General features: G+C 38.6%; 2 protein-coding genes across 3 annotated transcripts in view; one reads left to right on the top strand and one right to left on the bottom strand.

Annotated features, from left to right (window-relative positions):
* CROT (carnitine O-octanoyltransferase) overlaps positions 1–16,393 on the top strand; it is a 30,487-nt gene extending 14,094 nt beyond the window's left edge. The window contains exons 5-17 of one of the 2 annotated variants that reach the window (XM_088150480.1): positions 1,214–1,338; positions 5,510–5,618; positions 6,911–7,004; positions 7,094–7,219; positions 9,167–9,268; positions 9,687–9,770; positions 9,877–9,984; positions 10,446–10,576; positions 11,384–11,507; positions 12,781–12,859; positions 13,834–13,906; positions 14,551–14,670; positions 15,491–16,393. In XM_088150480.1, the coding sequence (XP_088006606.1) occupies positions 1,214–1,338; positions 5,510–5,618; positions 6,911–7,004; positions 7,094–7,219; positions 9,167–9,268; positions 9,687–9,770; positions 9,877–9,984; positions 10,446–10,576; positions 11,384–11,507; positions 12,781–12,859; positions 13,834–13,906; positions 14,551–14,670; positions 15,491–15,611 (1,396 nt within the window). In that variant the 3' untranslated portion in view covers positions 15,612–16,393. Of the gene's footprint in view, positions 1–1,213; positions 1,339–5,509; positions 5,619–6,910; positions 7,005–7,093; positions 7,220–9,166; positions 9,269–9,686; positions 9,771–9,876; positions 9,985–10,445; positions 10,577–11,383; positions 11,508–12,780; positions 12,860–13,812; positions 13,907–14,550; positions 14,671–15,490 lie in introns of both variants that reach the window. The other variant, XM_007424705.3, reaches the window with a different exon arrangement.
* A 3,482-nt stretch (positions 16,394–19,875) lies between these two features.
* Positions 19,876–25,356, bottom strand: ACBD7 (acyl-CoA binding domain containing 7). The gene is made up of 4 exons (XM_007424706.4): positions 25,198–25,356; positions 20,348–20,465; positions 20,192–20,254; positions 19,876–20,107 (listed from the first exon to the last, which is right to left on the bottom strand). Exons 1-4 carry the CDS (start codon positions 25,207–25,209, stop codon positions 20,034–20,036), a joined length of 267 nt encoding a protein of 88 aa, XP_007424768.1. The 5' UTR covers positions 25,210–25,356; the 3' UTR covers positions 19,876–20,033.
* Positions 25,357–27,105: the final 1,749 nt, after the last annotated feature.

The following is a 27,105-nucleotide window of genomic DNA, read 5'->3' as shown; positions in this document are numbered from 1 at the left end:
ATAGGTACCATTGTTTTTAACTGAGCACAAACACAATAGACTGAGAGAATAGTGGGCATTTCTGTACAGGTAGTCCTCGAGTTACCACCATTTGTTCAGCGACAGTTCAAATTTACAGTGGTGCTGAATGAAGGGACTTACGACCAGTCCTCAAAGTTCCGGCCATTGCAGCGCACTTGCGGTCATGTGAACAAATTCTGGTGCCTAGCAACCAGCTCACACTTACGACCAGTTGCAGTGTCCTGTGGTCACACGATTGCCATTTGTGACCTTCCCTGCCGGCTTCTCCCAAGCAAAGCAATGGGAGGCCAGCAAGGAAGGTCGCAAGTTACCAAGGTAAGTCTCCCCCACCACCACCCCACCTTTCTTTGCTCACATGCACTGTGCCCTCATTCCCTTCTTTGCTCGCACACACTGCACCCTCTTTCCCCCGTCTCCCTGTGCTTACACACATGTATGCACACACCTCACTTCCTCTTTCCTTGGCCTCCCTGTGATCGCACGCACGCATCCCCATGCCCTCTTTCCATGGCCACCCTGAGATTGCACATATCCTGGGCCCTCTTTCCTTGGCCTCCCTGTGCTCACACATACACACTCACACACCGCACACACTCTTTCCTTGTCTTCCCTGCAATCGTGCACACACATGCATGTAGCCCGCGACCTCTTTCCACAGCCTCCCTGTGATTGCATGCACCCCATGCCCTCTTTCCATGGCCTCCCTGCACTCTCACACGTGCATCCCACACCCTCATTCCCTGGCCTTTCTGAGCTCGTGCCACACTGAGCACCCCCTCCCCTGACTCATGCACAGTCTGCATCAGACCTCCCAGGGCCTCCCCTACCCACCATGGCACCCCTGTACTCCTTACCTGGGTCTCCCTCTGCTTCCTGCTTAATGACCTGCTGTTGCTAAGCGATGCAGTCACATCATGTCACACTTTATGACCACATTGCTTAGCGACAGCAATCCCAGTCCCAATTGCAGTCATAACTCGAGGACTACCTGTAGTGCTTTTTGAAGGATAGTTTAGTAATTTGAGCGCCTTGTCTACATCACATTATATGGAAAGACAGTATAGGCCTTCAGAACATATACTATTGAAATATATTGAAACATACTGAAATATAGCATTCGTTTAGATCCTAGTTATAAAATGCATGCTTGTCCATGCATCTTCAATAACTTACACATTATGTTGTCTTACAGGGAAAAGTTGGCTGTACATAAATCTGGCAATAAGCCCCTGGACATGGATCAGTTCCGAATGCTATTTTGCACTTGCAAGGTGCCAGGCATTCTTCAAGACTCCATTGCTAATTATTTCAGGACAGGTAAATGACATATATTTTTGAATAAAAGAAAATGGCTTCAATGCAGTGTGTACAATGTTTATTGCATACATATGGCTGCTCAATAGTTATATTTAGTTTGCAGTTTAAACCCATGTACCTGGGAATAAAATCTAATAGTGAGATGAGTAGACAAGTATAAAATAAGAGTTCATTGGATAGAATTGCTCTCATTACAGTTCACTTTGGTCCATGATTTAGTATGCAGTGTGGATATCCAGAGACAAATAGATGGTTTGATTCCTTTTAGTAAGACAGCTATTGTGAAAAATACTAAAAGGGCTGAAGAGTTTTTCAGTCTTTCATTAGATAAAAATGCATAGCAGGGTAATAATACTTGTGGGTCACTAGGCAAGTTGCTTTAACACTTCTCCAATCTGTAAGGTGGCACAAAAGTATGCTGGTTTAATTTGTTCTGTCCCATCCAAGGTGCTATGAAGAGCATTCTATATGATGATCTTGCTGGCAGTGTTTGTAGCAATCTTGCCATTCCCACAGTGGCTACTGTTCAGTAGAGTGGTGAGTGCCTAAAACTTTTAACAAGAAATGGCGGTTGCTGACATCAAATCCTGATCTGGTGCCATAGGTTTTAGTTTCCAGAATTGATGGACATGATTGCAGTTGGCCTATGTATAATCACCACTACCATGGCAATGAGTGCCTCCAAAACTGAAGTGAGGAAGTCCAGGTGGTGAATGAACAATGAGTCTGAAACATAGGAATAATGGGGCCCTCCAACAAATTAAAAATAGTATAAAAGTATGTCCCCTTGTCCGCAGAAGCAGTGGACAAAACTGTACTGCTAAAAATACTGTATTTCCTGGTGAAATTGACCTGTGCAGAAAATTAGTCTTAATTTGTTAAGTCCTTAAACTTGTATTTGAAACTTCTTTTGCTAAGGATTGAAGGAAACTCAGCCAGTGCCGTAAAAAGGTTCTTAATAGCTGAAAAGTAGTTAACAAGTAATTTCCGAAAGTGATTAGAAAAGGAAGTATGCGAACCCAATGTCCTTTTAAAGGCGCCAACTGCAATTTGAGCAAGATGATTATTCCCTTGTCTCCCAGAGCGCTAAATCTGCCAGACACTGCTGTCTTGTGGTCTCCTCACAGGAAGCAGCCGTCTGGAGCACTTTTGGGTGTCTCAAGTCCTCTCCTTGTCCAGAGGGGAATTATGAAGAGCTGGTCTACTCACTGGCCCTTCATTCTGCTGTGGTCATAAGCTCTACTTTTTGCAGAGCCATCTTCAGTTTGCCATTTCTTCCCTGGAAATCCCTGATCATATGTTTTCAAAGAGGTCTAGTGCTGTAAACATGTGTTAATAAGGAGCCCATGTAAGACCTGACTTGCACTTCAGAAAGTGCCAATCAATCGTTATGCAGGCAGCTTTCTGCAGAAGTCAGGTACCATGTCAGTCCAACAGCACCAAGCAAAATAGCAATGGAGGACAGTGTTGAATGACTGAAGGGCAGGTGCTTTGTATGCTGCAACCGATAGGAGTTGGGTATAAATTGAGTGTACAGCAAAGCTTGTATTGGAATAACATGGGGATTCCACTTTATCCTCAGAACAGCTAAATACAAAGTTAGGTGGCCTAAGCTATGGGGTAGAGATGAAAGACATTATCATAAGGACACTTCCTCAAAGAATGGTTAACAAGGCATCTTTGAACTGCCATTAGGAAGATGTGGATAAGCACTTAGAAAGATACCTGACATTCTTTTCCCCCCTTGTCCTGGGGTGGCTAGAATCTTAGTTATATTGGCACAGTACTTCTTGAAGCTTTGTTTCAAGACTCATCCCTGTCTATGTTATAAACAGAAGGTGTTATTTTTGTGTCTGCTGAAATTTTTCAGAGCATTAATGTGGATATGTTGTTTGTGTTTTGTGTGCTGCATTGCTCTGTGCATTAATACCTTATGATGCATGTCCTAAACCATTCTGCATTTCATCCAAAGCTCACAAATCTAATATGAATTCAGGCCTGTCATTGTGCAACCTTTCTGTCTGTGAGAAGAGATGTCATGGAAAATTAACAGACATCACAGATATCCTAGCAAAATGACCCTGTATTGATAAATCTAGGCTTACATTGATGTCATAGACCTACATTATGTAATAATTATAAATACTGGGTTGCAAGTATAGGATAGGAAACTTTGTAAGATAGTCATCTTTATAAGTATGCTCACTTATGTTACCTTTGAAAAACTTGGTCTGCTTTAACTTTTAATTACTGTAAGAATGTAGAAGATTGGATGTGGAAATTGTGCATTGGTGAAAAAAAACAGCGGTCAGAACCTGCATCAATCAAATATCATTTTAGGAAGTTATAGCAGTCATTGGGTGTTTGCTTGATTTGATTCTGCCATTTGTATCTGGGGGGGGGAATGGTAGTTTATAGTTGTGTTTGTGTTATTGCTATGAGATGGAGAGGCGCTCAAATTGATATGGGAATTTACAGCAATACCTAAATGCAGACAAAACTGGCGGTAGTCTGAAGGCTGGGAAGAACTGTGCTATCAATGGGAGGAATGCACAAGGCCACCATTCTGTGAGAAAGGATTTTGCCGCCAATGTAGTAAGTGGGGGGCGGGGGTAATAAGTAGAGGGAACTTTACACAGGCTTTAGTTTTAGCAGTGCTTTGCTTCAAGCTGCATGTATCAACCAATAAAGGAGCATTTATCTGAACCAAGCCTGGTTTCACAAGAATTCTTCTAAATTGGGGTTTGGATTTTGTAGACTTGACAACAGCTGTTTTGTCCCTTTTGTAAACCTATGTGGATCTCCTGAGTCCCTAAGTAGTGATTATGTACTTGGAATCAGAGAAGGGAATTCATTAAAAGCAATAAAACATAGCTGTGGGGGAAAAAGAGATATCAAGTACAATTTATGATCTTATAGTTTTTCAGTTCTTCTGAAGAAGAAGCCCTGTTTCTACAGGCTGGCTTTTTTACTATCAGCCAAACCTTGAATCACCTTTAGTTAGTTTTGCTTTCTCCATCTACACCAAAGAGCACAAAATGTGAACCATGCCATCAGTTAATGCACAAATTATACATCCATCTATATATCCTGCTATAATTCTATTAATTGAAAATCATTTGGGGACCTGTAGTAAAAAGTGGTGTATAAATGTAATGAATAATGTAATTTATCTTTGCCCAGCAAAACCAAAACTTAAATTACTATTTAAGACAACAATCCTAAGCATGCATATGTATAAACAAGTATAAGTTAACACAGTGGGATTTAATTTCTGAATTTGCATACAAAGCATTGGGTTGTATAATGATGCTTCTTGTGTGCTTTGTTCAAAGCAAATTTGTTTGAACTTCCAATACTGGTTTCTAAGTAAGCATTTTATATCACCCTGAATTTTCAACACTCTTTTCATTTGAACCTGTATCCAGTAATAGCTGCGTTTGTACACAATTAAATCAGGACTTTGGACTTGTCATTGGTGCACTGTGTGTTGATGCATGCAGCTTGTTTACTCTATGTTTGCTTCTCCAATTTGTGTGTTTGTGTATAGATGTGTGTGTGTGTGCTTGCAAATGCATATACACATGCAGATGGAGACATTATTTGCTACACCTGCTTACCCCAGCTTAGTGCACATGGTTTTAAAAAACCCTTACTTCTTGCATGGGGTGAAATCAAAACAAGAAAACCCTCTTGGTGCAATTGACATGCTACACCATCCAAGTATAAAATCTTCTTCTTCCTTTCCAGAAGGAGGAGATTCTGCTTTTTCATTCTACAAAGCTGCTATTTGATAGGAATGGGAAAACATCTATGTGAAGATGGGATTGCTAGGGAAGAGCAGTGGTTAGAATTTCTCCCCTATTGCACCTGTTCAGAATCTGTGTGTTAGTTCTGCTGTTAGCAGTGGAAAAACAACTCTCTTGTTTTTGCCATTCAGCTGGGGAGCCAGGAATAGTAAGTATGGTTGCAGATGACCACCGTTCCGCTAAACAATGAAGATGCAGCTCATTTGAGATAAATCAGAAGTCTCCAATATGTTGGCCTACATAGCTAATAACAGAAAGGGGTTATTGTATTGACTTTTTTTGTCTCATCGTCTTAGGAAGCATTTCATGAAGATTATACAGATGTCTGTATGAAGGAATTACAGTTTTTCTTTTTCTTATAGAAAATGAAGGTGAATGTCCATCTCATCTGGTAGTGTTGTGTCGAGGTCGAATTTTTGAATTCAGTGGTTTACATGATGGTCATATTCTGAGCCCACCAGAGCTTTTTAGGTATGTTTAGAATAAATTTTATAAACAACCTGCTAGTCTGTAGTTTCTTTTTATATAAATTTGACAGTAAACATATTCATACTGATACTCCAAATATACCCAATAGAAAGAATTGGTCAGTGAAGATTTTGGAAATTTAAGGGGCTTCTGTGTGAGACCTATGAGGGAGATGCTGTATTCAGCTTTGAAGTAATATTTATCAGGAGTTATTTTAAGTTGCTTCCGTATTAATCATATCCTTTGTACTGTAGTTTCTATGTATTTTTTCACTCATTTTATGGTGAATGCAGATTGCATTCTTGTTAAATTACTGCAGTCCAATGTTTTCTTTTTAGGTCTGATTTGTAGCATTTTATAGCTTTGTTTTGTTAAATACAATTAAATGTGAATTTTACTACTTTTAGTAGTTTTATGTGTCTTAAGAAGTTCATTTTCTGGAGTGTCTCTCCTTTTATTGCCTCTTGTTCAGTGTAGAAGGGGAAAATGATAAAAGTTAGCTGAGATTTTGTTTCCCACACTTAAAAAAAGGGAAAGGAAAGTAACATTTACAATTCCCAACTTCAGGAGGACAGAAACTAATAAATTCCAGGTGCATTGAACAAGAACAAAAAGGATATATGTTAAAATCAAGATACTGCTTCATGATTGTTAAAGATATTTGCTGAATGGGAGTTTTACCGTCAAAGAACTCCGCTATGGAAATGAATGGGAGAGAGAATGCTACATTATTTCCTGAAACATAATGGCCATGCTTGTTTCTCTTCCCTTTCAAAATGCCTCAGAGTATAATTAGTAACTGGTGGGAGGAGTATCACTGTGCTAAGGAAGAATGAGGAAAAATAATATCTACTTGGAGAAACTCTGTTGCAGTTGCTGAGCTCCTCCCTCTCCCTCTCTCTCATAAACATGCACACTTCTGACATATTTTCTTTCAATTTTATAATCTGAGTGCCATTGAAAATGGTGGATGATTGGAGTATTGTTCCTCCTTAGAGCTAATTGTAATAACTCTTCTCCGTATAGAATCTCTATCAAAGAATATAACTATAACTATTAGAGGAGATTAATCCTATATCTGCAGTACTTTACTTTTGATATTTGATAAGTAACTTATAGAAGTGGTGAATGTGTCTAGGGTAGCTTAGTTAACAAGGAGCTGGAAACTTGATTCATTTTCAATCTTTATTAACTGAAATGCTGGCCTAAGGAAAAAATGATTGGTCTTAAGTGATATTTTGCATTGGAAATGTTAATTATTTTTAACTTATGCCTGGGATTTATACTATTTACAGGCAACTTTCCTACATCCAGAAGAAATGTCAGAATGAACCTGAAGGGCCAGGATTGTCTGCCTTAACATCTGAAGAAAGAACCACGTGGGCAAAGGTTGGGATTTTTTTTTTTTTTTTGAAGAGACATTTGGTACAGATTAGTAGGGGCTTTTGTGTTTAATAATTGTTTTGTTTGCCTCTTAGACACGTGATTATCTTATCAGCCTTGATCCAAAGAACCTGTCTCTGTTGGAAACAATTCAGAGTAGTTTATTTGTAATAAGCCTAGATGATTCAAGTCCTCAAGCTACACCTGAAGATTATACAGAGGTACTTTAAGAATATCAGAATTCAAAGTCTGTGCTACCCTTAATAGTCTGCTCAGTTTTAAGAAAATAATTGTCTTTAACTGACTATAATTAGCCTTGTTATATTATAGAATGAAAGGATTTGGAGAGATCAAATGGCATAGGGTAATTACACCATGTATCTGGTTTATTCAAAATGTAAATTATAGTATGTCACAGATAGGATATGGGAATTAAGAAAATATACAACACCAAAGAGAACATAGCAACATTCCTCACCAGGCTACTTAATTATACATTTGTTTTGTCAATAGTAAATGCCATGTTTAGAAATACTTCCTTCAGTTACATATACATTGGATTGCAACCTGGGGGAGGGGGGTGATTTTGCTTTGTTTTGTTTTTTAGTTTTTCACAATGGCTATTAAGGCTGTGCAGATTTTAGAGATCAAAATTAAAGCACCACATAGCCCTCCTACCTGTACAGTATAAAGTTCCTATAGATAGTTAAAATGGGCAAGAGAGGGAAATCACTGATCAGTTAGTAGATGGAGAATAAGCTGTAATTTTGTAGCATGCTGAGATCAGATCAGCATTTCTTAGATCCAATTTGTACATTTTGAAACAAAGGTTTGTCTCTTTATGCATAATTAAGTATGACAGTAAACAAAAGGTAAAGCCTCCTTTGAGTGGACTTGACTTCTGGTGATTGTATGGATATGTCTGTGTAGTTTTCTTGGCAACAGAATGAAAGTAGTTAATTGCAGCCACCTTCTGCAATTTTTTTTTTACTTCCCAATCTTGCCTATAGCCTGGTATTTCCTAGTGGTCTCCCATCTAATCAGTAACCAGTTCCAACCCTACTTTGGTTTTTGACATTAGCCAAAGTAGTTTGAGTGCTACCACCCAACTGGTTATATAGGAAAACATATAGCCAAACCCCTGGGTATACCAAGAAGCTGTACCAAGTTACTGAGAACCATCATCCTGGAGTACCACTAAATTGTTATGATCTTCTTTGAGTGGAGATCTTCAGTATTCTTCTTCATACTATATTCAGGTATATAGGATACCAATATATGCATAAGAATTGCACTGCCCATAATGAATTGTAAATAAGGCCTTTGCAGCATGATTCTATGGGTGTCTGTTGTGATGGAACATCTAGTAGACCTTGGGAATATGGAGGAGAGGGTAGAGCTGTTAAAGTTCCAAGTGAGAGGGGAGCACGAGAAAAAGACTCAGAATAATTCCTTAATTATGCTAGGTATAAATTCATCTGGAGAATTGCTTTGGCAGGTTATCAAGATTTATTGCTATCATACTAGCAATACAGATCATTCCAGAAATGAAGTGGTTCTTGTTTTCTGAGTTTCCCAGCATTGGAGGGCTTGACATCTGTTCAGAAGTCATTTCTGTTTACTCCTTCCCTCTTAAGCATGTATAAAATTGCAGCTTTATGTCAAGGTTGCATCTGCAACTTATTAAGGGCAGCACTATAAACATGGATGAGGCCTAAGCCATTTGGGGGAGAGATTTTAGAAGTTTTGAGAGTTAAAATGGGTTTACATTATTTATTTTCCTCTTACTTTCCTACCCTCCCCTGCCCCCACAATGCAAAAGAAGCAGCCCCAGTTTTGGCCCCCTTCAGTCTGAAGGGACTCTTTGCCCATAAAGAGGGTACTGTTGGCTCCCAAGCTGCAATTTTGCATCCTCAGTTGGTGTCTAGAGACAGCAATTTTAAAAAGCAGTTATCAAATTGAATGGACACTGCAGGAGGTAGTATTGGAGGTGAGGAACTCAGTAGTAGATGGAGATCTTGCTGTCACACTTCACCCTGCAATGATGCCAGAAGACATGAGAAATAGATTATCCCAGTGAGTGTTTCCCCCCTGAAATCTTTTGAGACTTTGAAAGGCAGTTTGGCAGATTTTTCTTTCAGAACTAATAATGTTAATTCTTGATTTAGATCACCAAGTTGGCACTAGCAGGAGATCCAGCAGTACGCTGGGGAGACAAATCCTATAATTTCATTGCCTTCTCAAATGGTTCTTTTGCATCAAACTGTGATGTGAGTTTGTATCTTTTGCATTTCTCAAATTTTTTGTGTTGTGTCCTAGAAACATTACAATCAGCAATCTTAAGAAATATCTAAGCTTGTTTTAATGTAGCAGTAAATGCACATGTATTTGTAAATCATAACTTATAAAGGATTTTTTCATTTTGTTACTGTGCTACAATCTTAATTACTAGATAAGAAATATCACTGATATGACCAAATTATGAGCAACTCTTCTAGAAAAAGACTATTGAACACAGATAGGTAACATGTGACATGCTGCTGAATTACAGTTCCCAATAGCCCCAGCTAGCTTGGCCAGCAGTGTTATAGCTTATCTGTGGCTGTAATAGAAAAAAATTAAAAAGTGACATTGATTCAAACATTTATTGCTCTATGGAGTAGTTTTTATCTTATACATATATTCCAGCATTCTCCTTTTGATGCCATGGTTTTGGTAGCCCTCTGCTCTTATATGGATTCCAAGATTGCTGAAGCAGAAGGAAGATGGAAGGTATGCTATTAATTGTAGTTCCATCATTTTCCAATTGATAAAATTCCCCTCCTTTGTCAGATAAATTTGATGGTTCTCTCTATTCTTATTTCAAACAAAAAAACAGGGATCGGACAAAGTGCGGGATATCCCTCGGCCGGAGGAGCTTGTGTTTAAGCTGGATCAGAAGGTGCTAAATGACATTGCTCATGCGAAGGAGAAATATTACAACCTGGTATGCATGTAGCTTTTTTTGTAAGTCACATATTTATGAATGGTATTAGTGCATTCTCTTTGGTTCCATTATGTGAAGTGGGTAAGGATGAAGCAAAACAGAAATCTTTCTATGCACAGCTGGTGAATTGCTAATTTGGTTTGCCACCTGTCTGCACTGCAGCCCGGTTCCATCCTGGGAGATTTTGTATCAGATAGTTCCTTGGATGTAGGACATTGAGGCAGAACTGTGCTTTTTTCATATGCCCAGGTGATAAGCATGACTTTAGGGTACCAGTTTTCATTGTTATAGCCTGAGGTTACTACCATTTTCTATCAATAGCATGGTAACAGTCATCAATCAGAGATTCTAAAGTCTTGATTCTTGACCTTTGCTAGATGCTATCAGTTCTTTGTAATTACAAATTGGAGAAAATTTTCCTCCGTTAATTCTCTGAAATTGCATTATTTTTCTCTTCTCAGACATCTGACTTAGAGCTTGTGAATTATGCTTTTACATCTTTTGGGAAAGCACTGATTAAGAAACAGCACCTTCATCCTGATACATTTGTTCAGATTGCCCTACAATTAACCTATTACAGATGTCATGGACAGTAAGAATAATTTTTAAACAATTATTAAATATTTTTATTGGTCAATGTATTAAATACATATAGAGTACAGGTAGTCCCCAGTTTAAGAATGAGTTCCATTCCCAAGATCTGTCCTTAAGTTGAATTTATACATAAGCCGGAACAGTATTATTGTGTAATACTGTAAAAGTAGTATTGGGTAATGAACTCAAACCATTATGTATTTAACTTGAATCATTGTGTATTTAACTCAAACTTTGCTACAGTAGGCTCCATTCTTAACTATGGGTTGTCCTTAAACTGGACGTTCTTAACCCAGGCACTGCCTGTATAATTTATGGAGCCTTTGTGCAAGTTTGCAGATAGATGGAAATGATTTTCTCATCTGTATTCACACTTTACATATTTCTTAGAATTATCAAATAAATGCCTTTTATACTTTTCTTCTCTTCTCCTTCATTTGTATATTGTTTTGCCAGTAGTACAGACTTAATCCAAAAATCTAGTTTCTTCATTCCTTTTATATTTTTGCCATTCCTATATGCACTATTCTTCATGTTAGTATCCCTTTATCTGACGCGGTTTGTATTTTATTATATCCTCAGTTTTATTTCTATAAATATGTTTATACTAAGTTGCCTTGTGAAGGCCAGATAGAAGTAAATCATTTTTTAATTAAGTTTCAAAAAGTGGAGTAGAACTTCTTTGCTTCACATACTTTTTTTGTTACAAAATAATTTCTTATTTGGATGGACAGCAGGGTTTTTACATGTCTATCCTTTGAGTGGTTAAAACAGTTAAGTAATAGGCTTACCATCTGTTTTCTAGCCCTGGTTGCTGTTATGAAACTGCTACAACCAGAAAATTTTATCATGGCCGGACAGAGACTATGAGACCATGCACCACAGAAGCAATTGAATGGTGTAAATCCATGCTAGACCCTACATTCACTGTAAGTATTGTAGTTAAAGAGACTTTAAAAATTTCTGACCTTACTTATTTTGTGTTTGGTACAAAGAGCTGATATGATTCTAGAATAATCAAAGATGTCTTCACTCTTGTATGTCATAGAGGGTCAACATCTAGTGGATGCCATCTTACCTGATAATGATACATCATTTCATAAACAGAATTCATTAGTTCTCAGCATGGGAGAAAGTTCAGATACTAAAGCAATCTTGTTCAGTATGAAATAAAACTTGTAGAAAGTCCCTTTTGAAACAAGAAACTGAATCTCCTCCTCATGGATGCTTTTATTCCTTTTTAACAGCAGAGTTATGTTTCACCATGTTATTTCTGTTAACTAGATTTTTTACTTAGAGGAAATAATGTATTTGCATTAAATATCTTAACCAATGTTGATTGTGCATATACCACGTTATGTATGACCTTACATGCAAAAAGTAACTTCTTCCCCACCATTCATGGTTTCTAGATATGTAAAACATAGTTTTAGTTATTTGGGATATAATCATGTTACATACTTCTGGATCACCCTGATTTCAGTGGGAGCAAATTAAGCACAACATTAACCTTATTTCCATGTTGTTAATGATGGCTGGATCATCCTTCATGTTTTAAGAGCAGCTTTCCCTAATCTGATGTGGAGCTTCAACTCTCAGCAAGGAAGGTCACATAGCTGGTGGTGGTTACTCAGCTGAACTGATAGAGTCACTCTGCTTCCTATCTCCTATTGCAAGCAGATGGAAGAGACAGATGATAATTGAGGGATAGGAGAACCCAAATGGCAGCTGATCTATCTTGGCCCTTCTTCCTGTCTACGTAACATTTCATGGAAATGCCATCATACAGGCATCAGATATTATGCTTCAAAAACAGCTTATAAGATGTACATTTAAGTGGTACGTGGACAAGTCTTCAGTGGTATCACTAAATGCATTTACTGTCAATAAACCAAGTTCTGTGGTTTGGAGATGGATTCTCCTTTCTCAGACAGGTTAGTACGTGTCTGTAAAAAGGAGCAGTGCAGCCCGACTGAGTGAATAAACTTTGGAGAAGCAAATATTTTGAATTAATAGATTATTATTTTGCTTTAGGACTGCAAGTAATTAAGGTACATGGGGAATTTCAACAACACATTTTGAGGAAATTACAGGGATGTACTATTTTTTTTTTTCCTTCTGCTGCCTTATGCTATTTTCCAAAGAAATGTTTAGATGTAAGTTGTTTGGGTGCAATAATTTTGTTTTTCTTGTTTTCTGCAGCAAGGCCAACGAAAACAACTTATGTTAAAGGCATTTGCAAGACATAATAAACTGATGAAAGAGTGTGAGAATGGAAGAGGTACATTTTTTTATTTCACAGAAGCAGAGAGATACATCCCAAGGACTCAAATTATCAAACTAATTTTTAATGTAACGGAAGAGGGAAATTTTTAAATCTACCCCTTGAGAGTAATAGTATTCTTTGTTTAATTTTAATTATATTTAAATGACAATTAAATGAAAGTTTTTTTCCAACCCAATCTTCTTCTTTTAGAAGTATGGCCCACAGGACTCCACTTAAAGGCCATGTGTAAACCTTGACCTAGAAGTAGTTGTGCATCTTGGCATTAATATCTTTTTCCTTTCTGTGATTTATTTTCTTCCCACTCTGGCTCTAATTATAACATACTGCTGAGTAGGGCCACAAATTAATGTATACAATACAGGCAGTCCCTGGATTAAGAACATCTGATTTATGGACACCTCGTACTTATGAATGGGCTGCCTATTACTAAAAATGCTGGATGGCGTTCTTCCTCGAGCCAACAAACTGTTGAAGCTGCGCAATGTTTTCATGAACCTCCGAAGCCGTACGTTTTTAATATACAGCCTGTTTTTAGCAGTTTTCAGTGGTTCATGAAAACATTGAGGAACTTCAATGGCTTGCTCGCTCAAGGAAGGAGAATGCTGTCCACCATTTTTAGTAATAGGCAGCCTGTTCGTAAGAACAAGTTCCAACATACATACAAATTTGAGTTAAAGACAGACTTAGGAACAGATCTCATTCTTAACCCAGGGACTCCCTGTAAGCTCAACTGGCATCACTTTCCATCCAGCACAATTCTCAATCCATCCTTTCTGCTGCTCTCACAAGTTCAACAGGCTGAATAGAATAAACGCTGATCAAGTGATTGAGTACTTTGCCCACTATTAATTTTTCACAAGAGGATATAATTAGCTATTTCTGCTGGCCAAGAGCAAGAGAATTGTGCAATGCATTTTATACAGAGGAATTTTATATTTCTCAAACAGGCTTTGACCGTCACTTTTTAGGCCTCCAGCTCCTGGCCAAAGAACACAACCTTCCAATGCCAGAACTCTTCTTAGATCCTGCTTTCACTAGAAGGTATTGAAAAGTCTTAAATTTAGATTTATCTTTAGCATTAAACCTATACCAAACTGAATCATCAGGTTTTACAGGTAGTCCTCATTTAGTGGCCACAATTGGAATTGGCAACTCAGTCATTAAGTGAAGTGGTTGCTAAGTGAAATGGCAGCTGTGCTTATGCTTCACCTTTCCTTTGCTTTACAGACCTGTGAAGGTTGTAAATGCGAGGATTGGTCGTAAAGTTACTTTTCCATCACCATTGTAACTGCAAACGGGCACTAAACGATGCAGTGGCTAAATGAGGACTACTTGTATTGGAGTTGAGAAGATAAATGGACAAGTAATTGCTCATCGTAGGAGCTGAGAATGTTGTTTTGGTGATGGGACGAATGTTCATAGCGCCAGTAGCTTCCAGTGACTAAGGAGTTGCACCTCTTTTAAATCATTGTTGTGGAATAAATAATCCACTTTTTCCACTAACAAGGTTGTTCAGAAGTCTTTATAATATAACTTTGAGAGCTGAAGCCCATTCATTTATTCCAGTGTAGTCCTTTAATCTTAGCAAGGAAAGCAATTGTATTTATTTCACCCTGCTCCTAGGTTGAATCTGTAGGTCTTATTTTTTACATGTCTTCTTATTTTGTTCTTCTTTCAATTTGCAGTGGGGGAGGTGGAAATTTTGTGCTTTCAACTAGCCTGGTAGGGTACACAAGAATTGCGGGAAGCGTTGTTCCAATGGTGAAGCATGGTTATGGCTTTTTCTACAGAATTAGAGATGACAGGTAAGGATACCATTAGCATTACTCCAAATAAAAAATTCTTTTGAGTTATGCATCAGTGTGGGAGAGACTACTGTACTATTTCAATAAAGAAAGCTTGCCTTCACAGGTGGCCTTACAGGCACTCTTAACTTTCTTTAATGTAGAGTTTTAAATATGATTACTCTTTCTCCTGGAATGTCTTCATATCTATCCATTCTGTCAATTATGTGATCTACTCTATGTGTGCCTTCACATAACCCACTAACCTAAACTGGGTTAGATGGTTTGTGACTCATTCCATTGTATGAATGTAGCAGAGTGATTAGTTCATTGGTTCAGTGTGGTGTTATGAATCCAGTTGGGTTAACTCAGTAAACCATAATTCATATAAGTGCATCCATATTTTAGTTTTAAAATTCAGCTTCCTAACCAGGTCTTGTTCATTCCATAGTGCTGATTTCTTGTCTTGCTCTCTATTTCTGCTGCTTACATTAGGAGTAATGTGCTGGCCAATATTTTAGGAGCTTAATATGCTAAACATTATTATGTAAAATACTGGTGATAAGTATTTCACTCTACATCATTTTTAAAGCCCTTTTCTCTGATTTGAAGGTAGTTATTTCTTCATGTTGATGTTCAGTGTGAAACACGTCAGGAAGAGTCTTTCATTCCAATATTATAGCATAAATCCATCTGCCCATGATTAGGATGTGTAGTAATTGTACCTTGTAAAACTGTGATTATTTAGGTGCCCAGTACTTTGTGTATACCCAACTGAAACTCATTGATTTTTTAAAATGGCGTTTATCTAAATAGTTGTGTTTCATGTTTCCTCTGGTAGGATTGTTGTTTCCTGTACTGCCTGGAAGTCATGCCCAGACACAAATGCAGAAAATTTATGTAAGGAATTGTTCCAAACTTTTCAAGACATGGTAAAATTAATGACCACAGCCCAGCTGTAGAAAAAAAAAACTGGAGTTCCAGTGCCATTTTTTTATATTATCATATCTACTGAAAATTTGAGGAATGAAAACCTTACCTAAAAGGAGTGACTGAAGTGGACATGGTATTTAATGACAGTTACTATATAAACTAGGCATAAATAATGCAAAATTCTACTGCAGTAACAATGCAATTTTCTTTAAGTCTGCAACAGCAATGCAAAATATGATTAGAACTATGCAATGATAAACTAAGCTTCAAAAATGCAAGATGATTGAATCCATAGTTTTTCCATAGAAAAAAAGTTTAATATGTAACCCTACTAGCAATAAAGGATACAAGATAATATTTAAATGAGTTTAATTCAGTTTTTTACAAGTTGGTGCTTTCAGAAGTACACATTGGGGAAGCTCGCTTTGGTTTACTTCAGTGGAAAACAAAGTGGAAAGGTTTTGAGCATCCATTGCAGGAATCATGTTTCCTTTCTAAATGAAATGCATATCATAGTTTTTATAATTTCTTGCTTTTAAAAGTAATCAAGGGAAGTATTAGAATGCTTGTGAGTTTATTTCAGGTACCTTGGGGCTGCTCTTCTGTTCCATACAGTGGGATTGTTTAAACTCAGAGGCTTTTCTATAAACTGGAAGAAATGATAATTAAAAATACTGTATATTCTTGTCACTGCAAATGTATAAGCTCAGTATGATTCTCAGGACAGCATGCACTCTTTGTATAATAAATTTGAAGCTCTATCAATAATGCAATTTCTTCTTGAAATAAAGACCAAAAAGTGTGAACTTCATTCATCTGTGCATACATGCATTGTTCCTTTATGAAGGGTAGGTGTACTCTAATTACTCCAGGATTTCTCAACCTTGGCAATTTCAAGATGTGTGGACTTCAGCTCCCAGAAAGGTCGAAAGTCACTCCGGTTTTGCTCCTGAGGAGCCCCTGGACAGCATGGGGATCTTGTACTCCATAACACCCGCCCACCGGTACTCCACAGTGCCCACCTATGGCACCCACCTTTCCTCCGTAGGGCCCACCCACATTCTGTAGCACCTGCCCACAGCACCTGCCTGCCTACATTCCATAGCATCCCCCTCCGTCAGTCACTGGCCCACAGCTCTTACCCACTGGCCTGCTTGCCTGGGATGTGGTTTCAGTGCCTCTTCCCACATTGTGATAATGTGAGGTCCCCACTTAATGATCCGCATAGTCCTTGCTTAATGATGGCAGCAGGGACTGCCGGATTTGCCATCGCTAAGTGATGTGGTCACGTGATGTTGCGCTTTACGACTGCATCGCTTAGTGATTGAAATTCCAGTCCCAATTGCCATTGTAACCCAAGGACTACCTGTAGATCATATGTGTATATGTGCATGTATATTTGTACATACGTGTGTGTTTACGGCCACACTGGCATAGCTGAAACAAAATCAAAGATTAAATGAATTTGAACCAATTAAATTGCTATTTAAATAAAGTGTTCCATTCATAAAATTATTTGAGCCTCATCTGCCCTTCTGATTCATATACAAAAACTTGTACAGATACATATTTCTCTCCTTCCAAGCAGGGAAAAAGCCAAGCTTAAGAGGAAGAAAAAATTACATTAAGAATGAAACACAACTGGATGGAGATGTGAGTGAAAATATTCAGTTGAGAAGAAAGCAAAAAATCCAGACAGGCATTCCAAAAAGGGTTAAATGCACCAGGCAAACAGGTCACTTTCCTGCTCATCTTAAAAAGCATCAGTCTGCAACCATTTGCACTTCATGCTATTCCTTTTTTTTTTTTTTTTAACTTCTGTTCCCTACTTCTCACCAAGTTACAATTAAATTATGGCATTCTGAATACTTAGAGCTGATATAACTTAGTGATTGCTAGGACTGTTTACCTGTTATTATTTATTAATAGCCAAAACTACATATGCATCCAACCATATAATCTGGATATAGATAGTATAAAGCAAATTAATAAAATGTAGATGTTTAAAGTGAAAAGAGTGGAGATTGTATTTGCAACTGTAAGTCAAACCTTTCTGTGCAACAAATTTCTTTGCAAAGAAAAAGCTTGTGGAAAAGGGGGAAAAGACCCTCCTCGTTAGACACCAAATGGTTGAGTTTCCATAATATCCTTGCTTAATTAGACTACTGTTTTAGATTCCCATAATACAAAAAACATGAACTACATAGGGTGGGTTGATGCAACACATTAGACTAAAATGTGTTTGCATGACACATTCAACAATAAATTAGCCAAACAGCCAATGTGTTAGCTTTCTAATGTGATAAAAGTAAAGACATCCTTGAGTCATGCTCAACTTCTGGAACTACATGGACACTTTAATATAACACTGATGGTCTTTCTAACTAGCTTGAGAGTTTCAGTTTTAATACATCTGGAAGACATCTGGTTGGCTTCACATGAAATCCCCAATATAAAGGTAATGTCTCTTTCAAGTTGAGGCCGACTCTTGTTGAATGCAGACACACATCCATGAAATTTTCCTGGCAACAATACATAAATGGTTTGTCCTAGTTTAGCCTACAGCCATAGCATTTTCTGGAGGTTTCCCATCCATGTATTAACCAGGTCTAATTCTCCTTAATATCCAAGACAATGCTATAATATCTCCACAGTGCATTCTGAGAGTTGCAAGATCTATACTAGAAATTCTATGTTGTTCCTAATATCAACTGTACCTAATTACCACATACAGTCTTTGGTATCTCTGCTTAAAACAAAAGTGAGAACCCAGCTTGCATACAGCTCTGATTTTTTCTTGAAGTTTGTAGAGCTCCCCAAAATTGTGCCACCAAAATTTGGCATCAGTCTTTTGAATAGCAGCTTACAGAAATGATGCTTCCTGCAACCCTGTTCAAAAGCTTTGATAATGCATCTATTTGCTTTTCCTCACAACCCTATTCAGAGGCTTTGATAATGCATCTATTTGCTTTTCCATACCTTTGCTCCATTTAATTCTGGATTTAACATCCCTGGAAATGCAAGTAATTGTACAAGAATATTGAAGAGAGCTGAAGTGCCTGGGAGCCCATCAAACCCCCTTGATTGATTGGTTGGGTGCTTGCTGTATGATTGGATGGAGGGTCCCCTAACTAGGGAAGGTGGGGGGTTGGGATTTGGGGGAACTGGAGTGCCTGGGGGGCTTAGGGTGCTACCCTCCCGGCTTTCCGAAAAGATTAAAGACCTGGCTCTGTCAGTGTGCATGGGGTGATATGGGCTCTAACCGCCCCTAGGGGTGGTTAGTCCCCTGATGATGCTCCCTGGAATTATTTGCCAATTTTCTATCTTCTTGGAATTTATTGTTTTTATGTTGTATTTTAATGATTTTTTATCTTCTTGTAAACTGCCCAGAGTCATTTCATGAGATGGGTGGTGACAAATTTGATGAATAAATAATAAAAATAAAATATTGTAGAATAAAACTACCAGAATTATGACAATGAAAAGACTGATATGTGGACAATCAATGACACTTTTCTTTTACAGGCCTTGAGTATTACTACTGGATTTGCCCACAATTAGCTGCTAATTAGCAGAAAACATGGTGTAATTATATAGAAACCAGAAAGCAACTCCATGCCCAGATTCACTGTGACAGTGCTAGTTCAAAGTGATAATACACCATCTCATCTCCAATATGGAGCATGTCACTACTTTTCAGCAATTTTCTATAATTTACAATGGACAAATTAGCCAATCTGGAAACAAAATTAAAATAGTCAAAACAAATTTGACTGAAGAGCAATGGTGTTTGATGGTATTGATGTCATGATAGTGTTGAAACTTTTCAGCACTATCATGACTTCAATATGGCTATTCTTGAGAAATGGAATTATAAAGACTGTGAAATGGCACAGATAGAATTCATTAGGAGAGTTATCATTAGCAATATAAGACTTAATGATATTTCTCACAAATGAAAGAGAGACCAAGATTCCTTATCATACTGAATATAAGTACCTCATAAATGCAAGTTTGTGTCTCACCCAAGAACTGTTTTTGTTAATGACAATGAATTATTCTGCAATTGTCACTATTTCTGACCTGTCATTTACTATCCCAACCTTCTCTCACCAGCAATAATCACTCTCTGTGTGTATATTATAGAACTATTCTCTCAGAATTCTGTTCCACACATCTGATGAAGCAGATGGTGATCACAAAAGCACATGCTATTATAAATCTTTTGAGACTTTAAAGTACCACAAGACTCTGTCATTGTAACGTAGAATCTTAAGAACTGATTGAAACAAGTTATGTATTAAGTTAGAAAATGTATTGTAAACAAGCACAATGTCATAATGTGCACAATGAACTCGTTACAAGTTAAATTTTATGCCAGACATTGAAATTAATAACATAGTTTTTGAAGTACCCATGAGCTACTTGGAGGTGAAGTGTTTGAGAGAATTCTACATTCCGTATTTCTGGATCATTTCATTTGCTTTAGAAATGTAAGCTTTCATCGCATCTTCTTTTGACATACCTGGAATGGAAAATCAGCAGTTACTACTGCGCCTTGCTTTTTATCAGGAAAAAACAAACCAGTATTGTTGAGAGTAAGACTAACCTTTCTTCAAGTTCCAGGCCTCCCATTTGGCTCGGCCTTTCAAATCTAATACCCCAGGACACTCTGCCAAAGGGGAGAACATCAATCATTAAGCATCATGTGTGTTCTGGAAAAGAACTCTCATACTCAATTTCTCCAGGATGTATACAAAATTACCAGTGTTGATGTCTCCTACAGTAGCCTGTTTGTAGAGTCCATACAGTTCCTTTAGTTCATCATCTGTGGGCTTGGACTTTAATTTTTTAACATTTTCTGCAACAGTCTCAAAGTCAGCCTGATGAGAAAACAAAAATAAGAACAAAAGCATCTTTACTTTGAACTGTCATCCATTTAGGAAATGGATATAAATTTAATTTTAAAATGTAACACTTTTTTTTGCCATTATTTTTACTAAACACTTGATTTCTGATTCTAGTTGTATGGTAAAATATTCCTGTTTTTCTAGTTGTGTGGTACCACACCCCCTGTACCATTTATTTATTTTTTTTGCCAGTACAAGAATTCCCTTCAGCCTTTTGAGCTAGAGGCCATGCATACAAAGCAGGTTTATACGTGTGGAGAATTACTGTTAAAGATAAACTAGATTCATTATTGAACAGCCACTGGCAAAGAACAAACTTCAAAGTTCTAGGAACCATTCAAGCAAAGTCTGGGATAATTACTCAGCATTGATTTATTAGTTGAGTTTATAATCTCACTTCTCTTTGCCTTGATTTAATCAAGAAAATGACCCATGGGAAAAAAGAAAAATTGCTTTTAAATAAGGTTTAGGATTCCGTTAAAAATAGCCTAGTTCTATTTCATACAACATTTACAAGTTTTATCACAAGTCCATTGTGCAAAAGGACTTTAAAGCATACAACCCTTCCCCACATATTTTGTTCTTCTTAAAACCACTTATTACAACCACAGATACACCACTGTGAAAACAAGAGCGGGCATACTGACAGCTCTTTTATCTGATCTAGTAGAGCTCTTCTCAGTCCTTTATGCTCCTAATTTTCTTTTTCTTATCCTATACTGTATTTTTCCAATATATCTAGTATTCATTCAAATATTCCATGCTGTTGTGTACATGGACAAGGCCAAGTAAATAAAAATAAGATGATTTAGTGATTTTGCCAATCGCATTAAATCAGCCTTTCTCAAGCTGGACCCCAACACCCAAAATTTCCATCTAATAGACTCTTGAGCACCAGGTTCAGGAAGACAACACAAGATGATCCCATGACATGTGACAAATTCTCAAAAATGGTAGGTTTCTAGGTAGTTTTCATAGGGATGCAGCGCTTTTGTACATTAAAGGAAATAAAGCACAGGTTAAGTAATTTTAAAATATTTTTTAAGAGACACAGGATTAGATTCACATTTGACTATAATTGTAGGGATCCTTCCTTAGGGTGAAGAGAAAATGAGGCTCCATGCAGACCTAATCCCACATCAAACTGCTGCCACAGCTGGGCTGCTGTCCCCCACTCCCACAGCAATGCCGTTACAGGCCTGAGTCCTGACTGTGATGGGTTAAAGCAATGTGTACATTTAGTCTGGCCCAGCATTCCACTCCTTGTACTACTAATAGTGAGCCTATCTTGATAAAAAAAAAAAAAAGCAAGACATCAAGCAAAGATTTTTCAGACGAGTAGACAACCAATAGTAAAATCCAGATTCCAATCATTTTGTTTCTAGTGCACCATGACAAAGAAGGAAGTCCATGATGATAATTTGCAGAGATAAAAAGGCTTATAAGCTCTTCTAAGAAGGAAGAGGTACAGAGGATTTAAAAATATAACTCTTATGAAGTCAACATGGCATTAACAGTCATTATTCCTTTAAATAATTTACATTCCTTATTTGTACCCATTCATTTTGTCCCAGAGATGCAAAAAGCAACAGAAACTAGTCAGATGGTAGAAGTTGAGGTCAACTGTTAGGAAATAAGTAGATGGAGATGCTACATCCAAAAGGTCATACAGAGCTGCTCTGGATGAGTGATTCACAATCAAAGATTCTGGGCATCAGAACTCAAGGCTGGCTGAAACAAATGTTGCCTCCAACAACAGCCTCTGATACTATCTTATCAAGTTCCCAGTCCCACCCAGACTGAGCTGGTACTCATGAGACCGCCTTTCAGGGAGGTGCTCTTTCCTAGGGGAGCCCAACCTTGCAATCTTCACCATTCAGCCTTCTGTTCTTCTGCTAAGCAGCAGGATAAAGATCAGTGGCTGAAGCTGCAGGATCAGCAGATTTTGCAAGGATCTACTTCAGCATCTTCTCTTTGATTTCTCCCTGAGGGGGGAGTCCATGGAATGCCCAGCACCACTGTCACTGTCATTCAAATTTGAAAATATTCACTTTTAAAGCTCCATTGCGCTTTTAAGTTTAAATTGCTTTGACATTATTACTTTTTTTTTTACAGTATATCAAGATGAAATTATAATAAAGCTGCTACTGGCCAAGGTCCTATAATCTTTAAACCAGTCTTATCTTCAATGTTACCTGTCAACAAAACCTTTGCATATTTCACAACAATAGTTTTGAAACTTCATAGTCCAATAATTTGTTGAAGCTACTAAAGTTTAAGTAAAGATGCTTTGGGTATTTTTGGGGGGCAGGGGCATGCCTTCGAGTCAGTCTTGACTCCAGGTGACTGCCTGGACATGTCCCTGCAGTTTTCTTGGCAAGATTTTGGAAATGGTTGGCCATTGCCTCCTTCCTAGGGCTGAGGGAGAGTGACTGGCCCAAGGTCACTCAGCTGGCTTTGAACCTAAGGCGGGACTAGAACTCAGTCTCCCAGTTTGTAGCCTGATGCCTTAACCACTACACTAAATTGGCTCTTTTACTGCCACATTATTTAATAATCTCTAGATGAAAGAGTTATAATAGCATCATCATTGCCTTTCTAACACAAAGAAAATGTCTTTGCTGAATTAAACTTCACTCCTGGTGACTTCATGGACACAACCCTGCAGTTTATTTGGCAAGAACTAAAAAAAAAATGGTTTAACATTGTCTTCTTCAGGGATTTTTTAAAACTTTTTTTTTAACTTTCCAGTCTACTTTACACTACTCCCTGGCAGTCTCCCATCCAAGTACCTGGCTTTGCTTAACTACAAAGCCCAGACAGATGCTCCCTACTGAGAAGAACATTGCTCTCATTCTTTTTAATTTTATTTCCCATACTACTTCAATACGCTGACAGGGAAAGGGAAGACATTTGCAAAGTAAGAGCAAGTTGCATGTAGTCAGACCAAGAGGGAGACCTGGTGGCAAGTAGCGCAAGTGGAACCTATATTCGATTTTCTAGAAGCAAGTGAAATACTGTTTATTTCCAACTTTGGCAGGCTCAGATTAAGGAAAAACTCATGTCAGCTGTGCAGGAGATTGCACCAAGAAACCAGCACAAGATAGAGGGCTTGAAAATGGAACCACAGCAGACAAGATACTAGAAGGGAAAGTGACAATGTTGGTGGCTATTTAGCTAAGAAAAAAAACACCAAATGTGCAGGTAAATATACATGACGTGGAGCAGATGGATGGAACTTTTTCCCTCTCTACACAATGCTAAAATGGTGGGTGATTCAGGAAACAGTACTGAGCATTTAGTTAAACAATCCAACTCATGGTCATAAGTTGCAGTGATAATTGGAAAGGAGATTACATCAATGTAAAGAGAGGAAAGGTATCAGTGGCTATTAATCACAATAGAAATATGTGGCTGTTGCTATCAGAAACAGACTGCCTCTCTTGCGGGGAATATGAATAGGAGGGTGTTATTAGCATCTGCCTGGCTGTTGGCTGGATTTAATAGCTTTTGGGTTGATCACTTAGCATGGCTTTTCTTATATTCTGAACATGAACCCAGGAGTGAAAGGCATGATACAGCCATCACTCCTGTTCCTCATTTTCATTCAAAACTAAAGCTCTAATCCAGCTGGTAGGCAAATCCTTGCTTCTCCATAGCAAATCCACCAACTCTTGAGAGCAATCATGCCTAGGTAAACATTTTTCACTATTAAACATCTGCCTTTTCTCCTTATGGGGCTCAATACAGTACACACACTGTTCTCAATGGATGGAGTAGCCTCTCTGAGAGCTTCAACCAGATTCTCCACATTCAAGCTGGCTGAAGAAATTATAAAGTCACAGCTGCTTAAACCTTTCTAAGAACCATATTTATACTGTACATAAAGTATTAAATCCCATTTCTGTGCCCACATACTTGGGATGAAGAGGGTGTAAAAGATCAAAACACATGAGAAGGGAGGGAGTCCATCGTAGGTCAGCAGGGCTTCCTCCCTTCTCAACTAAGGGAGAAAAGAAATTCCTGCACACTGAAACAAAGTCCTATGTTGCTTCAGCTTTAGAAATGGAGCTGCCGTCTAATTAGGTAAGCGTAGAGTTCACCAGTCTGTGCCGAGTGCCAAGAGCAGTGTTGTCCAAACTTGGCCACTTTAAGATGAGTGGACTTCAACTCCCAGAATTCCCCAGCCAGCCATGCTGGCTGGGGAATTCTGGAAGTTGAAGTCCACTCATCTTAAAGTGGCCAAGTTTGGACAACACTGGCCAAGAGGCTTCCCCCAAGTTACTGAATGCAGAATAGAAGTAACTGGACTTTTCTCAAAGTAGACGTATAGGCTGTGTTCACAGGAACCCTCATCCATGGTTAAAAGAACCAACTTTACCCACTTAACTAAATTACCGCGGTTCGCACATCACATGGAACTAATAACTGGCCGGTTCGCATAACGGGACACATTAAAATGCGTTTGCCAGTCTGTGGATCAGTGTCCCGTGTCAACGTAGCCATGCACAGCGAAGGAAAAGTAGTTTTTAAAGGACGAACCGAAGCCGAGCCGATTTCTAGCAAGTAAGCGTATTCTCCCCCTCCAAGCCCCGCCCATGACCTAGCTTTTCATGTGCAATGAAGCCCAGAAGCCACAAATGCAAACCCAGTCCCATTTTCCCTTCGTCGTCTTTCTTCTCCGTGCCCTACCTTACTCCATTACCTGAAGAGTCATCCTGCTTGCTGCACCGAACACCTGCACTCCCGCGAACAAACAGCGAACCCGGCACTAACGCCCGCGCCTTCCCCGCAGCCCTTTTTATGAGGCTGGGTCGGCCAATGTTCTCACCGGAGCGGGGCTTTGTGACGTCACTCCAAGGGCTGTACCCAGTGCGCCAAAGCGAGCTCGAGGTGGGACGGATTTCGAGTGCAGCGGGGCAGGGAAGTGCGAGACGGACAGCGGAGCCAGAGGAGGAGCGGCGGAACCTCGCCCTCGGTCGGGCGGCATTGTTTTGCAACCGCGAGAATTTCGAAGCTAGCAAGAGAAGGTCAGATAGCAGCGCGTTGGGGCTGCCGCAAGATGTTAAGCGCAGCCTGCGTGCAGTGTTCAGCGACGCTTTATTGTAGGATTTATTCACCAGGACTCGGCTTTTGGGCTGCCCTTTGTTGTGGAGGACAGTCGCCAGCATTGAGGTAAGATTTGGTTGTCAGACCAATTCGCTTCGTGTACTTCATGGCACCGAAGGGACGGATATCTAGCAAAATGGTTAGGACTAAACCTGTCGACGCGGTCACAGGACCCCCTTCGGTCACAAATTAGCCCACTAAGTTGTGTGAATTCAGCTGATGTGGTTAGTTGGGGGTTCATTGCTTTATGCAACTTCCTCCGCAAATTAGTAAACCAGAAGAGTATGGAGTCTACGTGCAGCCATGAAAACGGGGTAGTACGGGGGGAAAGGGGGTGTCCCGCCCACCCTCGGCTTTTGTCACTTCAACAGCCGAAAAAGTGCGGCCTGAACAAAAAATGGTTTCCCCGCCTTTTTTTCTAACTCAGAAGAAAAACAAAGTAGAATAGATTAGAATAAAGTACAAGGGCATTTCACGCCTCCCTTTTTCCAGTTTTTCTTTTCAGCTACTTTATTAATCTGAAAGGAATTAATATTAATTTGAAAAGAGGACAACTTTGAAATGTACCCATTCTTTGCCAAAAGAGCATGAGAAAAATTCATTTACTTTCATTACCATATTTTTAGTGTAAGGCAACATTTATTTTAAAAGTAAATTATTTGGAGAAAATGTAGCATTTCTTTCAGGTAAATACAGTTACAGTCAGTATTCTATTGATCAATCTTTACTGGGCTGTTTTATTGGGATGGCCATTTCCTGAAAAGTTATTTTATGCTTCAGAGATAACAAGCACATCTCTTGTTTCTCAGCAGCCCTGTCTACAGTTCACTATTAAATATATAAACTAATTGAGCTAAAGTGAAGCACTGCAGTTTCTGATGCAATCCTGTTGATTTCAATTGTAGAAAATCAACTTTGAAGAGGAATTTGTGTGCATGTGGCATGGTTCCCTTTCTGATTGACTTTGTTTCTTGTAAAATTTAAATATTTAAGCAATGTACAATAAAATAGTACACCAATAATTATTTGCTTGTTTCTTTTGCTTAGCAAATTTTAGGAGAATTCTTAATGCATCCGAATCCAGTTCTCTATTTGATAAGACCAAATTTGCATATCTCATCTCATTCCCAATACTGTTAAGGGCTTTTCCACACTGCAGCCTTAAACTGTCTCCTATGAATAAACTGGAAGTGAAGCTGGATTAAGAACTCTTTTTGTGGTTTTCAACTCATTTCTGCTTTGGCCATGGTGATGGCCTGATGTTCACCACAGCCCCTGACTGGTAGATTCCTCTGTTTCTTTACCCTTCCCTATTAAAAGAAAGGGAGAGAAGAAAAATGCAGTTTGTCCTGTCACTTTGGTTAGAAGTGACAGAACTCTTCTCAGTTTCACCTGGTGAAAAGAAAAAGATAAAAAGATCTATCCTTTCACTGTTAAGATTTTTTTTTTTAAGCCCAGCTTTTTGGTGTCCAGTGTTGGAGGGAAGGGGTCATTCCTGCCACAA

The sequence above is a fragment of the Python bivittatus genome, unplaced genomic scaffold, assembly GCF_059951505.1.
Source record: "Python bivittatus isolate LINGU-HERP-01145 unplaced genomic scaffold, Pbiv_v1 ctg000610_np1212, whole genome shotgun sequence".
In the NCBI taxonomy this organism is placed as follows: Eukaryota; Metazoa; Chordata; class Lepidosauria; order Squamata; family Pythonidae; genus Python; species Python bivittatus.
This window is presented reverse-complemented; position numbering and strand designations above follow the sequence as displayed.

What these genes read in the sequence shown, in the direction of transcription:
- ACBD7 (XM_007424706.4), bottom strand. An exon ending in TGTAGGAGACATCAACACTG is followed by an intron (nt 20,255 to 20,347) that starts GTAATTTTGTAT and finishes CCCCTTTGGCAG; the next exon opens with AGTGTCCTGGGGTATTAGAT. An exon ending in GGCCTGGAACTTGAAGAAAG is followed by an intron (nt 20,108 to 20,191) that starts GTTAGTCTTACT and finishes TTTCCATTCCAG; the next exon opens with GTATGTCAAAAGAAGATGCG.